The sequence below is a fragment of the Lemur catta genome, chromosome 6, assembly GCF_020740605.2.
Source record: "Lemur catta isolate mLemCat1 chromosome 6, mLemCat1.pri, whole genome shotgun sequence".
NCBI classification, from domain to species: Eukaryota; Metazoa; Chordata; class Mammalia; order Primates; family Lemuridae; genus Lemur; species Lemur catta.
In genome coordinates, this window is record NC_059133.1 from 97,263,233 (window position 1) to 97,278,188 (window position 14,956).

General features: G+C 56.3%; 1 protein-coding gene across 12 annotated transcripts in view; it reads left to right on the top strand.

Moving 5' to 3' along the window:
* The window catches only part of MICAL3 (microtubule associated monooxygenase, calponin and LIM domain containing 3), a 187,810-nt gene extending 179,106 nt beyond the window's left edge, over nucleotides 1–8,704 (top strand). For 9 of the 12 annotated variants that reach the window (XM_045554602.1, XM_045554605.1, XM_045554606.1 and 6 more), the window contains 4 exons: nucleotides 2,259–2,324; nucleotides 4,751–4,850; nucleotides 5,003–5,076; nucleotides 5,465–8,704. In XM_045554602.1, coding sequence (XP_045410558.1) covers nucleotides 2,259–2,324; nucleotides 4,751–4,850; nucleotides 5,003–5,076; nucleotides 5,465–5,649 — 425 coding nt within the window. In that variant the 3' untranslated portion in view covers nucleotides 5,650–8,704. The remainder of the gene's footprint in view (nucleotides 1–2,258; nucleotides 2,325–4,750; nucleotides 4,851–5,002; nucleotides 5,077–5,464) is intronic. The other 3 variants (XM_045554604.1, XM_045554607.1, XM_045554609.1) reach the window with 1 other exon arrangement.
* Nucleotides 8,705–14,956: the final 6,252 nt, after the last annotated feature.

Here is a 14,956-nt window from a genome sequence, read left to right on the forward strand (position 1 = left end):
GCTTGCCGATACCTTTGTCCTTAGAACCAGTGAACCAAATCATCTGTTTCTCACATCTCCATAAAAGGCAAAGCAATCACCATCCAAAGCAGCGCCCGGGCCCTGCCTGCTCTCGGCAGGTGGTAGTCTGGGGTGGAACTCCCCTTGTCTGAGTGGGTTTTCCCTCCCATTTCTTCTTTTGAAAATACTATTTATTGGGTGTTTTTTCTGATTATAAAAGTAATATACATTCATTATGGAGATCTTGGAGCACACAGGAAAGTCTAAAGAAGAAAGTAGGAACCGCTCACGCTGTCGGCTCACCCGACCCCTCCCGAGGGAGGTTCTTCTGGCCTCTCACGGTCTGCCTTCTGCCCGGTGTCTGGGACGCCTTTTTCTTTTCTTTTTAAACACTTGCTTTACCTGATGTATCCTTTTTCTAATTTCATTTCCTAATTTCTGTTCTCAATATTCTGTTATCTCATGTTGTCCTCTATTGGAAAGGGTGTATGAGGATGTGGTCTACATAAAAGGAGCTAAAAGCTGTATTTTGTGATGTCCAGAAAGCAGAAACACATTCTTTAATCTACACGTGCAGGTGCCTGGTTCTTCGTTTCAGATACTGCTTGGTTGTGTGCCCTGGCATTGTCCCTTGCTGCCGAATATGGACCCTCTTCCCTCCGCGCCGTGGCCTCTCCACGCGTCACGAGAGTCCCAGGAAGCAGCAGGCCGTTCAGTGACGTTGTGTTTGGTGGGGTCCACCCAGGGGCTGTCAGCCTCAACACTGACACTACACCTTGAAACCAGGAAGGTGGACTGTAGGTTAGCTGTGAGGCTGAGCATACTTTTTAGGAAAGAAGCCCTTCTCCCTCGTCCCCACGCTTCAGCTGGTCTACCTAGGACACTGGAGGATCAGCGTCTCTCTCTCTCTCTGTCTCTCTCTCACACACACACACACACGCACGCACGCACACACGGACTGTCTCTGGCTTCGGTCTGGAAGTGTATGAGATTCACTGTGCACAAAGCACATGCAGAAACCTGAGGGTCTTTAAAAAAGAGAGGACGCGGACCCGTGTTTATTTAGCTGCGCGGTAGGATGGGCTCTCAACCAACAGTTTGTTTGGTCCCTCTGTTGACTACAGCAAGGTTATTTCTTAAACGGTGTTCTTGTAGACCACACGCTGACCCCCTTGCAGGCCCAAGGCCCCGTCCCCCCGTGTGTGCTCCTGTGGTTCTGTGATGGTCCCTTGCTACCTCCTCTCCCTCGTCCTTGAGTAGCCGTCAGATCCCAGGTCCTAGAGATGTCTCTGCACACTGTCTCTCTCAGTTCCCCGTCCGCCACCCTCACCAGCATCATTCCTGTAAGTTTCTGGTGCGTCCTGTCGGCTCACCCCCTTTTGGTCTCACAGTCCAAAGTGTGACAGCCATCCCAGTGGCAGCATTGGACCCCTCCACAGAGATGGCAGGGCCGGAAGAAGACGGCTTGGCTCTCCCTGCACATGGGGGTCGGGGGATAGTGACAGGGACTAGTGGAAGTCACCTGTATGTGTGTACATTTTCCCCACATTGTCCTGGCTCGGAATTGGAAGCATTGCAGAAGTCAGAGCCTGCAGGCCCGTCACAGGGACAGGTGCTGCCTCCACGGGCTCAGGATTCCTCCCATGGGCGTGGCGGCCTGACAGCAGACGCCCCCTCTTGCCCCGTAGACTTATCAAGGCTGGTTCTACCTCCAGCACATAGGCCTATGGTGAGAGAATGTTCCTCCTAGGTCTGGGTAGTGACCCCAGGTTGTCACCTAAAAACCTGGAGCAGTCTGTCCCACGGAGACAGGCAGCCCTCTCCAGGGGCTTCGGGCATCTTTGAGGAGGGAGCCTAGGACCCAAGACCAAAAAGCCACTGTGTGGTAATTCCTGGATGCCACCCTCCCCGCCCCCAAGGAACAGAGGCAGCAGGCTCGGCGCTCTTCCCAGCCTGCGCCCACCAGTGGCTGCTGCCTGGCGCCTGGGCCTGCTCTTGCTCAGTTTCTGTGCTGAAAAAAGGACTTAATTCATTTGTAGACTTTGTTTCCCTTGTTTCTGCTTCTCCATTTCTTGTATTTTTTTTCTTTTCCTGCTGTTGTTCCTTTCTCACTTCTTATGCTTTTTGTCCTCTGCTTGTTTTTTATTTCACCTTCTCCCTGTCCCTCTCCACTTCCAAATTCCTTCTCCTCTTTTTCCTCTTCCTATTTTGTCTTTCTCCGTTTCCTCCTCCTCTCCCTTGTTTGGTCCTTTTTGAAGTTGAGCCCAGTGGCGGGACTCCACGGCGTAGACCTCTCTCCTTCTGCCCTTGCTGTGTCCAGGAAGGTAACGTAACTCACCACCCTCATCCCCACTGCCTCGGAGGGGCCGTAGCAGCGTTAGTCAAACAGGGAGCCAAAATCCAACTCTCTCTCTGACCCTTGATAGCCCTGTTACAGAATGTCATGAGTATGTGGCAGTTTCGTACAAGGCACAGTATCCCTTTGACTGTCTAAGGGGAGGGCCGGGGCAGAGTGAAGCCAGAGCACCTCCAGGTCCCAGCCTTTTGAGGCTGCAACGGGACTTCTGCAGTATTGCTCAGCCGTTCGTGGTTGGGGACTTTAAGTCTCAAATCCGTCAGGCAGAGGGGCCAGGAACACAGGTGAGGAGCCTCCCACCTGTGTGGCAGCTGTTTGTATCAGCAGAGTCAAGGAATACTGTCCTTACAAAGACTGGTCTACACAGGTGCCCTTCAATTCTTCTCCAAAACAACCACTAAAAGCAAAATTCTCTACCTTGTGTCTTGCTGAGTGTGGTTTTTTGTTTTGTTTTGTTTTTTAAGTTTGTCTGATTTGAAGTCTGTTGTGGTGATAAGATTGTCGTGGAAAAGGCATGTGGGGGGTGTGGCCATGACTAACCCTGCTAACCTCTTACCTGCCCTCCACACCTCACACCCGACTCTCACCCGCCACCGCAGCCCTGCTCATCAGCTGGGCGTGAGCTCCCCTGTGGCTCCAGGGCACTGTTCACGTCTCCTGGGGGGATTTTCGTCTCTACACGTGGGGAGGCGGGCAGGAGGGAGAGCCTTCCCGGTGTGGCTGCGGCGTGCCGCGCTGGGCAGCTTGCATGCCTGGGGCTCCATCTTCCATGGCCACGTGGGCACACTGTGCAGAGAAGCTCCAGAAGGAATGCATGGAACGAGCTGCAGGCTGGTTTGAAAGCCAAGAACCAAGTCTATTGGGCTGGGTGAGGAGAGCCCTGGCCCCTGGCGTGCGGGCAGCACTCCACAGCAGCAGGCTGGGCAGGTGGGGGTGTCCATTCCATCCTTCAGAGCAGGGCTCCCTGTGGGAGCAAAACTGCATGCACCGGGGCACAGGCACTAACCCTGCTTGTGCGAGCGCCATGCATTTCTCCTCCCAGAGTGTGGCCACCGGGTGAAGGCTAACTGGCTTAGGCCTCGTGTGTGTCAAGCAGACGGCACCACGGAAAGAGATTTGTCTGTAGCGGGGAGGGAGCTTGATCCTGAGAGTCCCTCCCGAGGACGCACGCCCTGCGCCCCTGGGCTTGTCTTAGCAGGGCTGCAGCGTCCCCCACAAGCGACTCAGACAGTGGAAGGATGTTGAGAGACTTCCCAGTCCAGTGCCGCTTAACCTGAGCCCATGGCTGGACTCAGGAAGCCTGTGAACAGCCTGGATTCTGTCTGAAGTTGTTTGGCGTGTGCTCATAAGCACTTTTCTAGGAAGAGAGTCCCTAGCTTTCATGAGATTCTCAAAACAGTTTGTAATTCAAAACTATTGGAGAACCACTGACATAGTCTGTCTTTTAGGCAGGACCACACTTTTGCCATGAGCTTCTTTGTACTCCAAGGAAAAGGAGTTTGTTTCCTCCTTGGGTGGTTTGATCCCTTGGAGAGTTCTTCATTCCACCCCCCTGCTACAGCTAAGCCCAGCGGGTGAGGCCACTCCTGGTGGAGACTTAGATGTCAGCTGTGTGTTGGTTCAGGGCACCTGAGCTAGTCGGCAGGAGCCCAGACACTGCTGTTGGACTGGATCAGAGCAAGGCACGGCCGCCTACTGCAGTCTCTAGGGTCTGCTGCTGTTTCTCTGCTGTTGGTGAGAAACCTGCTAGTCGTCCTGGGGTGTACTGCACAGCGCCTGAGCATTGGGTGGGACAGTGCCAGGAAGCTTGCTAGGCCACAAGTGAAGCAGAGGTGTCTCCGTGTCAGGATACAAAGAAACGATGTACTAGTGGCCCCAGAGAAGGGCAGCACCCCAGGAAAGAAGTGGGTTAAATGAGCGTAACTTAAAATGGGAGCAAGATACAGTTTATAAATCCACATTTGCTTCATTTATTAGACTGATTTCCACAAGGAGACCTAGTACACAGCAAGTGCCAGATAAATATTAACTGAAGGAAACAAAAAAGAGAGGGCAAAGCATTTAAGAGATACCGAAAGAGAACCATTGAGCAGGAGAGGTAAAAACAAGCTCCCAGGAGGGAGGAGTCACCACCGGCCGAGGCCACTGATGGGTACAGCAGGGCTGGGGACAGATGGAAGCATAGGCTGCTCCAGACCCGGGGAGCGTGTCCCAGGGCCTGTCATTCTCTGCCCCCGCCATGGCTGTAGGCAAACTTTGGACCTGGCTTGGGAGTGTTCCGGCAGCATCTTGCTCGGCTCTCTTTGCACATTTGCCCCAGTGTGACGATTCCTGAGGGCCGGGGTAGACCTAAGGAGACACTCCGTGCAGCCGACACACGCTCTCTCTTGGCAGGCATGGGCAAGAAGGATGACCCCAAGCTGATGCAGGAGTGGTTCAGGCTGGTGCAAGAAAAGAACGCCATGGTGCGCTACGAGTCCGAGCTGATGATCTTGTGAGTGGCCTTGGGCCAGGGGGCCCAGCACGGGGGGACGTCAGCCCCATGCCTATGCCAGCAGACATACTGACCCTTCCTAATTTAGTGGGGCAAGGGGGGTGGTCCCCAAGTCATTGTTGCTTGTTTCCTTCCCTGCCCCGCAACCTCAGTGCCCGGGAGCTGGAACTGGAAGACCGGCAGAGCCGACTGCAGCAGGAGCTCCGGGAGCGGATGGCCGTGGAAGGTGAGTGGGAGGGGAGGGGTGCCGTGGCAGGTGAGCGGGAGGGGAGGGGTGCCGTGGCAGGTGAGCGGGAGGGGAGGGGTGCCGTGGCAGGTGAGCGGGAGGGGAGGGGTGCCGTGGCAGGTGAGCGGGAGGGGAGGGGTGCCGTGGCAGGTGAGCGGGAGGGGAGGGGTGCCGTGGCAGGTGAGCGGGAGGGGAGGGGTGCCGTGGCAGGTGAGCGGGAGGGGAGGGGTGCCGTGGAAGGTGAGCGGGAGGGGAGGGGTGCCGTGGAAGGTGAGCGGGAGGGGAGGGGTGCCGTGGAAGGTGAGTGGGAGGGGAGGGGTGCACATGGAAGGCCGTGTGGCTCCCGCCCCCAGGGCCCTCACGCCTGATATCTTCCGCTACTCCCCAGATCACCTGAAGACCGAGGAGGAGTTGTCAGAGGAGAAGAAGATCCTCAACGAGATGCTGGAGGTGGTGGAGCAGAGAGACTCCCTGGTGGCCCTGCTGGAGGAGCAGCGGCTCCGGGAGAAAGAGGAGGACAAGGACCTGGAGGCTGCCATGCTGTCCAAAGGCTTCAGCCTGAACTGGTCCTGAGCTCCCACCCACGCCTGCTGTTGGTCTGTTGGCATCTACCTGACCGGGCTGTGGTCTCCAAACCACCCGGATCCGAGGCCCGAGAGGGCCTGGCACCACCGTGGAGTTTGCACCCAGATGCCCGTGTGCCTCTTGAAAGGGGGGTCCAGTCTCATGTGCTGCAGGGAACCCCAGGTGACGAGGATCGTCCAAGGTGACCCCACCTCCTCCGAAGAGACTTCCCGCTCGGGAGAGAGGAGCATGTCGCATATGACGTAGGAGTGGGGGACCCCACACACTCCCTGGGGATGCGCCGGCAGGTGCCCCCTCTTTCCACGTTTGGTAAGAGAAGGAAGCTGCTCCCTGTCTGTCGGAACAGCAGCCGCCACAGAGTGCCCCTCCGCGGAGCGGGAGGGCAGCTGTCCTCATGCTCCCTGAAGCACCACCAAAGAAACGAAAAATGCACCCCACAAAAGCAAGATGTGAGTCGAGACCTGGCAGGGGGCAGTGCCACCCAGCATCGCATGGGACAGAGGGGCGGGCAGGCTCTGGAGCTTGTTATGCCAGCGAGGAGTTGGCAGAGGGTCTGCTCCCCAGCCCCGACCCCACACACTGGACCGCGTGTGGCCAAACGCCCCAGGCCTCTCTCTGGCTGTGGCCTGAGGCCTGGGGTTGCTACGTTTTGCTTTCAGTTCACAACCGTTTTGACACTGGAAAATACTGACTTTGGGGGTCAGGGCGAGGCCTTGCATTCAAGCCCCCAGTTACAGACAGGCATTGTCACTGGTCAGTGCTGTACGTCAGGGAAGGGATGACCTTCCTCCTGGGCGTTTTTCCTGTGTTTGCACACTGAAATGAAGTTGACCTGGCAAGATGCTCAGCCGCTTTGGACCGTTTTTGTCAATTAACTTATTTTTTTAATACTTGAAAAGAAACAACTTCATTTTTATATCTGTACTAGAGACACTGATCACCTGGCACCTGGGCAGGAGTGACAGTGAGGCCTTTGCTGCCTCTGGCACAACCTGGTCCAGAACTGACCGAATGACCAGATGTTTGTCACGTGCACCTATTTATTAGCCTTCTTCCTCGTGTTACTGGCCTGGCTGGCACCACGGAGCAGCCCGGGACCCTCATGAGGTTCCTGCTCACAGCTTTCTGTCCCCTCCTGGAACTGTGTCTGGCCCTCCTCTGCCTGGTGCTGTGCTCTCGCCAGGGTACTGGACTTGCCACGAGAGCCACCCGCTTGTTGAGATGCGTTTCCAGCGCTGTCCGGGCCTAGCCAAAGGCGGAGCTGCCGCTCTTGCCCCTCCCTGTTGCAATCCTGGCTCTGCAGAACCCATTTTTTCTGTGTTGGTGCCAGGGTTTCGCCTTCCTCGGCACATGTGTTAAAGTTTCGGGGTAAGCCCTCTTCCGGGCTGGCCAAGACAGTACAGGGTGGGGCCTTGTCGTCAGCGTGGCTGATGGGAATTCCCTCTGCCCCACTGAAGACCCAGACAGACAGAAATGCATTTGCTGCAGCAGGTATTGGGATTTAGGCTGGTCTCTCACAAGCAGACTCCAGCCCTCCGTTCCCAAGGGTGACGGGAACCTCCCCTGTGCCAGGACCTTCACGGGCAGTAAGAGGTGATGCTAGCTCTAGGGCCAAACTGTTCGTTTCTCACAGTTCAGGCTGCGTACAGCTCATCAAGCCACTGACTGAGAAAATTGGAGGGACTGGGGTGCTTGTCTTCAAAGTAGCACACAGCCAAGGGGGGACTCCTCCAGCGGCAGGCAGCCTGGGAGGGGCGCTCCAGCCAGCCTCCCAGTGCGGAGGGCTGTGTAGAGAGCCGGGGCCGGGCAGCTGGCGGGCATCCTGAGGGTGGGGCAGGCCGAGGGTCCGTGCTGACCCTGGAGTTTCCGTGGGGAACTACACTGTGCCTCAACTTGAACATTCATGCTAATGACAAAGGGAAGAACCTGTCTTATTCTTCTCTTGGTCCAAAAGCTGCCATCTCTCTCCTGTGGAAATCCAGGAGATGTGCTGCTAGCAGCTGTCACAGCTCTGACTTCTTCACTTCTTGTTTTCTGCTGAGGCAAAGTCTCCATTTTTATTCTCTTTTCTTAAAAGGGGGGAGAGCAGGGTGTTCTAGATTTCATCTTCAAACTCCAATCTTCCAGTAAAATTGGACTTGGGACAGGACCTTCACTGCCCATGTGACCTTTTCCCTGAGCCCCTTCTCCTCTCAAATGCCACCATAACCAGCCAAGCCCTGGCAGAGCTGCCTCCATCCCTTGTCGCTCCTGCTGACCCTAGAACAAGGGAGCAGTTGGCAAAGTGACTCATCGGGGAGGGATAGCAGTGATACGCTCTGAGCGGCCTAATGTAGCAGGAACACCACATGCCACCCTTGCCTCCTGCTGCTGCCCAGCCCTGGCCAGCCTTAACATCACGGCATCCTCTCAAGCACACACTGCTGCCTGCAGTCACCAGACAGGGGACTGGGACTTTGCAGAGAGGCTCCCAGAGTCCGCCAGCCTGCACAGTGTTCCCCAGCTCCTGATGGTGTTAGGACTTTAGATTCTAGGACAGCACTTTTTTTTAAAGATCCCATTTTGTAACCACTAGTTTGCAGTTGATTTCAGTGCTCTGGTGACTTGCTGCGCGAAGTGTTTTCCAACTCTGGAAATGCACACAGTTCCAGGCAGGTTTTCTTCCCGAAAATGAAGTCCTCCCTTGAAGGCAGGGAAGCAGGATAGACATGCATAGACATATGCACATCGAACGCCAGCGCTCCTGCCGCGGAGGGTGCCAAGTCCAGGGCAGACCCAGAGCCAGCACCCCCGGAGGGCACAGAAGGCAGCGGCCCTGAGTTTGAGGGTGCCAACAGCCATGCTTCGGGCCTCTGCCCCCAGCAGCCCCCCTCAAACCTGTTTCGACCAGCAAGGAGAGACTGTCTTAACCCTTTCGGAAGAGGGGAACCTTTTCAGTGGGACAGGAAGGAGAGTTAAAAAAATTTTTTTTAAGTGGTAACATCTGACCCACGAAGGGGAATGGTCCGTTTTATGCGCAATAAAAGTTTTGCAAAGAAATACAGTGTGGCTTTTTAAGTCATTTTATTGTACTTGGGGGTGAGCTGGGCTGCACTTCCATGCAAGGCACAGTGTGTTTAGCATACGTGTGGGTGTGAACAAGGCTGCTTATAGAACGCAGCTATTTTTTTGTTTTAGTTTGTGCTTTCTTTAGTCCTCCATACATTCCTGGCTCAGCCGTCAACTGCTGTCACTGGAGAAAATGTCTGAGGTGACCCAGTTTGGGAAGAAGCTACTCTTCAGACCAAGCCCCAGTAGCCTCTTTTTTTTTTTTTTTTTTTTTCTGAGACAAGCTCTTGCTCTGTCACCCTGGTTAGAGCGCAGTGGCGTCAGCCTAGCTCACAGCAACCTCAAACTCCTGGGCTCAAGCGATCCTCCTGCCTCAGCCTCCCCAGTAGCTGAGACTACAGCGTGCGCCACCATGCCCAGCTAATTTTTCTATTTTTAGTAGAGATGGGATCTTGCTCTTGCTCAGGCTGGTCTCCTGGCCCCAAGCGATCTTCCTCCCTCAGCCTCCCAGAGTGCCGGCATTACAGGTGTGCGACACCGCGCCCAGCCCCCAGTAGCCTCTTTGAAGTAGAGATTCTCGAAATCAGAGTGACCCTGTGGTCCTGGTGACCGTCCTTCCAGGCTGGCCCAGGCTCTGTCCCACAGCATGACTGACCAGCGAGCCTAGTGGCATGGGGTCTGCAGCCCCCAGGCCTAAGTTGTTCCTATGTTCCAGTGTCCCCAAGTTCATGGGGTCCTGGAAGGAGCTAGTGTCACTCTCCTATAGTCTGGAATCATCCCCAAGAGATCAAAGGGAACAGTCCTCGCCGGCTATTCTGCCTGTGCTGCAAGACACCTCCGAGGCCCATTCCGGCTCTCCTCCCTTGCCTTGGTAGTCAGATCATCCGAGTATCGCTGTCTTCGTGGTCACCCACGGCGCTCGCCCTGAAGGCGCCGTGCCTCTGTGAAGAAGCAGCGGCAGCCGCAGGGAGGGAAAGAGCAGCACCGGACGTGTGGTGGGCATCCTTGCTGGCCTGGAGATCCGCCGGTTGCCTGAGCCGTCCAGCTACGTCGCCAGCTATTCCAGAAAGAAGAAAGGCCCGGCCAGGACGAATGTGGGCATCGCAGGAAGAACAAGAGGGCAAAATTGTATAACCATCCCCAGACTGAATATACTGTGGCCCTAGACTCCCGGGAGGGAAGCAGGGCTGGTGGTCGCCTGGGCCGGGCTCCCACTCCGCAGCGGGGCGCGCGTTTTCAGAGCCGCCCCAGGCAGGCTTTGGCCACAGTTCACGGCAACCCAGGTGGCAGGAAGTGATGGCTGTTGCTTAGAGAGGCAACCAGAAAGAATAGCTGCCAGCCGGGCGGGCACACCTCGGGGGCACACAGGGAACTCTCCCTTCCCCAGAACCACCACGTCTGCTGGCTCCAAAATCCCTCTGACCCTGAATCCTCTCATAGTCCCTCCCTAGGAGTCAGAGTCGAAAACGGTAAAGGGACAGAATGTGCCTTTTTCTTTGGCTTTATGAACTGGCAGACTGGCCCACTTATGAGGCTCCCCCCATTTGTGTCACCTGCCTGTGCTACTCAGCGAGGACAGTAAGAAACCATCCTCTTAGGGGGGCTACTACCCCTGCACACCAACCAGCCGGGGCCAGAGCCTCACCTCGGCACACAGCCGGGAGCCTGAGGCCAGGCACGGGGCTCGTAGGCCCCAGCGGCGCTCCCGACAGCCTGTTGCTGCTTAGCTTCACCAGGAGGCACTTTGGCAGCTCCACTCCTTGTGTCCCCTGTCCTAAGGGCTTCCTGCAACTGGGTCTTAGATGGGAAGTTACAGTCCCAGCTTCTGTGGCTCAGCCACATGTGCCGCTGCCTCTCCCTGAGAAGCTATCTGCTACGGAGAGGAACGTGTCCTGTGATATGCACACACACGCCTCTTCACGCCCACGTGGCCTCTCTGGAGCAGAGTGGACATCCAGCTCTGAAGCAGGCTGGATTTCAGCCTTGGGACCACAGGTGGGCCAGCCATGGAGGTGGCCCAGGCCCCAGGACTAGGCAGGACCTGAGTTGAGGATCTCCCTGCAGCAGTGGACACCTGGACCCTGGTGAGACTACACATGGTCTTGAGTGTCCCCAAAGTAGGTAGAGGTAGCACCCTCTGGACCCAGGGAAGGCTCCTTTGTAAGTGCTCAGGCGCTGCCGTGAGACAAGCACGAGGTTGCCGGGTCTGTGCCACCCACGAGATGGAACACAGGGAGTCAGGTGGGTGCAAGGCCAGAGTCCAGACGGAGCATGTGTTCCTGCTGCTTCCCCTGATGTCAGCCCTGGGCACATCACTGTAACTGGCCAGTGCCTCGAGGTCCCTCCGTCTGAGGTGGGGCTGGCAACCTCCAGCGTGGGAGGAGGGGCGGAGTGCTGCAGGGCTGGTGCACGGACCTCTCGGGATGGGGACGGTGTTCACCCTGAAGAAGCGGTAGGAAACCCTGAGAAGAAAGCATCCAACAGGCAGCAGCTCCCCTTTCCTAGGTGCATCTTATTTAACTTTAAAAAAATGTTTTTAGGGCCGGGTTCAGTGGCTCATGCCTGTAATCCCAAAGTGAGGCCAAGGTGGAGGATAGCTTGAAGCCAGGAGTTTGAGACCAGCCTGGCCAACAGATAGCAAGACCACCTGTCTCAACAAAAAATGTTTAAAATTAGCCTGGCACGGTGGTGCACACCTGTAGTCCCAGCTACTCAGGAGGCTGAGGCAGGAGGATCTCTTGAGCCCAGGAGTTTGAGGTTGCTGTGAGCTATCATTGCACCATTGCACTCTAACCTGGGTGGCACAGTGAGACCCTGTTTCAAAAAAATGTTTTTTTTAAAGCATCAAATGCCTTTTGAGAAATGTCACCAGGACCAGATTCTCTCACTACAGCTGCCTCACGTTGGGACTGAACAACACTTCTGGCCCCAGTAGCTGATGTTTTGAGCCTCCATCAGATTGTTCTTCACGTGAGCATTTTCACGTGAACGCCTGGCGTGGGGGAGGGCAGGGCCGGGCCTGCGGCCACCAACCTCCTGCACTGGACAGTCACAGCCACCAAGCACACAATGCCTCACTGGGAACAGACCAGCTCTCGGGTGCCCACCTTCCCCAGGGTCTGGCCTGGCCCTGGAACTGCAGAAGCACCCCTGGGTCTGCAGAGGTCTCTCACAGGAAAAGACATGGCAAAAAGCATTGGAAAAAGTGTTGAGAAAAGACAAGTTTCCCAAAATACTGTGCCTGAGAAGGGGGTAGCGGGACACGCCTGTCTGGTGGGGAGCAGCCCGGGCCCGCAGGAGGTCCAGCTCCAGTGCTGCTGGCAGTTGTGTGGGGAGGAGAGGGGGAACCCACAGAAGGGAGCTGTCCTCGTGTGTGTGTCGTGGGGTGCACGTTTGCCCTCCGACTACTCGCACGCCTCATATGACCAACAATCAGAATAAAACCAGACAGTATTTTTTTCCTCTGTGTTGAAGAGGATTTCTCCCCTCAACAAGCAAATTCACACCCTCGGGGGCTGAGGTGCACCCATAAAACGCAGGGCTGCTGACACCTACCTGCCTGGAGGACCTGGTGTGGGGACCATGTGCTCAGCCAGGCCAGCAAGGGAGGCCATTTCTGCCCCCGACCCGTGTGCGTGTGTGCGTGCGTGTGTGTGTGCGTGTGTGTGCGTGTGTGCGTGTGTGCGTGTGTGCGTGTGTGTGTGTGTGCGTGTGTGTGTGTGTGTGTGCGTGCGTGTGTGTGTGTGTGTGTGTGTGTGAGTGTGTGTGTGTGTGTGTGTGGTGTGTGGTGTGTGTGTGTGTGTGTGTGTGTGTGTGAGTGTGTGTGTGTGTGTGTGTGTGTGGTGTGTGGTGTGCGTGTGTGTGTGTGTGTGCGTGTGCGTGTGCGTGTGTGTGTGTGTGTGTGTGTGCGTGTGTGTGCGTGTGTGTGTGGTGTGTCTGTGTGGTGTGTGTGTGTGTGTGTGGTGTGTGTGTGTGTGTGTGCGTGTGTGAGTGTGTGTGTGTGTGTGTGGTGTGTGTGTGTGTGTGTGTGTGTGTGGTGTGTGGTGTGCGTGTGTGTGTGTGTGTGCGTGTGCGTGTGCGTGTGTGTGCGTGCGTGTGCGTGCGTGTGTGTGCGTGGTGTGTGTGTGTGTGTGTGTGTGGTGTGTGTGTGTGTGTGTGCGTGTGTGAGTGTGTGCGTGTGTGAGTGTGCGTGTGTGTGTGTGGTGTGTGTGTGTGTGTGTGAGTGTGTGAGTGTGTGTGCGTGTGTGTGAGTGTGTGTGTGTGTGTGTGAGTGTGTGAGTGTGTGTGCGTGTGTGTGAGTGTGTGTGTGTGTGGTGTGTGAGTGTGTGAGTGTGTGTGTGAGTGTGTGTGTGAGTGTGTGTGAGTGTGTGTGTGAGTGTGTGAGTGTGTGTGCGTGTGTGTGAGTGTGTGTGTGAGTGTGTGTGTGTGTGAGTGTGAGTGTGTGAGTGTGTGTGTGAGTGTGTGTGTGAGTGTGTGTGTGTGTGTGTGAGTGTGTGTGTGTGTGTGTGAGTGTGTGAGTGTGTGTGAGTGTGTGTGTGTGTGTGTGCGTGTGTGTGTGTGAGTGTGTGTGTGTGTGTGTGTGAGTGTGTGAGTGTGTGTGTGCGTGTGTGTGTGTGTGAGTGTGTGTGTGTGTGTGTGTGCACGTGTGTGTGTGCACGTGTGTGTGTGTGTGTGTGTGTGTCGGTTGCACAAGTGCCACTGCGAGCTAGTAAGAATTCTCCTTCCTGCCCTTCCCTTGGCGTGAGCATGTATCAAAGGGCAGGCAGGAAATTGTCTTCGTCCCCAAGCTTCTTGCCAAGGCCAGGCAGCCCCTCGCCACCAGTGTGTCCTGACGCTTTTCGTCTCAGAGTGGCGTGGCGGAGAGAAGCCGGCTCTGGGCAGCGGTGCCAACAGGGAGGGCGCTCCTGCTGGTGGAGAGGGTGGGATGGGAGGGGTCTTGAGGGCACCAAGAGACGAGTGCACTCAGAACCTAGCTCGGGGTGAAAAAGCAGGAACCCACCTGCTCCAAGCCCGGATTGTGACGAGAAGGATGAGGCCTGCAGCAGAAGCAACTGGATGGCCCCTAGGACAGCACAGGCCGCCAGACCCAGCAGAGGCGCCAGAAGTGGAAGAGGGATTCCTAGTGCCAGGCCCCCTGCCCACCCAGCCTCAGGGAGGGTGCACCTTTCTGCTCCCACCAGGGCAAGATGCGGAGGGGCATGAGGAACCCAGTGCCCAAATCACGTGGAAGCGAGAGAACGAGGCCCACGCCCTCCTCCTCCCAGCCCCCGTCCACCCCCTCCCTGGAGAGCTCCCCACGGAGCGAGAGCTAAGAGAGCTGCGCTGTGGACCCCCCACGGCAGCGGGAATGAGAAGAGCTGCGCCCCTGCCCAGGGGGCTGGTGGTGCGGGAGGAGGCCAACACACCCTCCTGCTGAGTGGGCACGGACTCCTCACCGAGGCAGGAACACGTGTGGTTGCATTTTCAGGTGTCAAAGAACTGCCCTGGGCTTTGAGAGCTAGACAGTGAGTTCAGCTGGGGAAGGGAGCTGGTGGCCCTGAAGCTGGTTTTCCCACACAGGACATAGGGTCTGCAGCGCCCCTTCCAGACAGTCCTGTAGGTGTCCTTGGTCCCGCAGGACCTGCCTGGGCCCATGGTTCACAGCGTTCCCGTCCTCCTTTTGCTCTAAGCCAAAGGAGCTACTGCCCCTGCCCTTCCCTTCTCCCTCGTCTTCTCTCAGGGGTCGCAAGTATCTCCCACCCAACCCCAGGAAGAAAATTCCTTACTGGAGGCCACTTGGCCATGCAAAATGAGCGTTAGACCAGACATCTGGTCTGGCTGGCTGACCTTGGACATGGCTCTCCAAACCTGTTTGACTTTGAAACAGGAAAGTACCATTCACTTCTATGCCCCATTAACAAGATCCTGGATGTGCTCTGAGTTTTGTGGGATGCTGTGCCCGTCCCGCTGTGGCTGCCAGAGTCACAGTCCCACACAGGCATCCCCTCCCTAAAGGAATGTCCCCTACCCTGGCCCTGCCCATGGCATGTCCCAGGAGCGGCTGCCTGCCCTGGGCTGTGATGGGAAACGGCCACAGCTGCTCGACAGGTTTCCAGGAAATCAGACTCCCAGAGTCCCACACCCGCACTGACTCTGCTGCGTGGCATTCTCAATCTGTGCATCTTTGAGCAAAATCCTAGACCTGTGGTTTGCCCTCTCTCAATGTCCCTGTGCTGCCTGTGATCCAGCCAATACGAGAAGAGCTGAC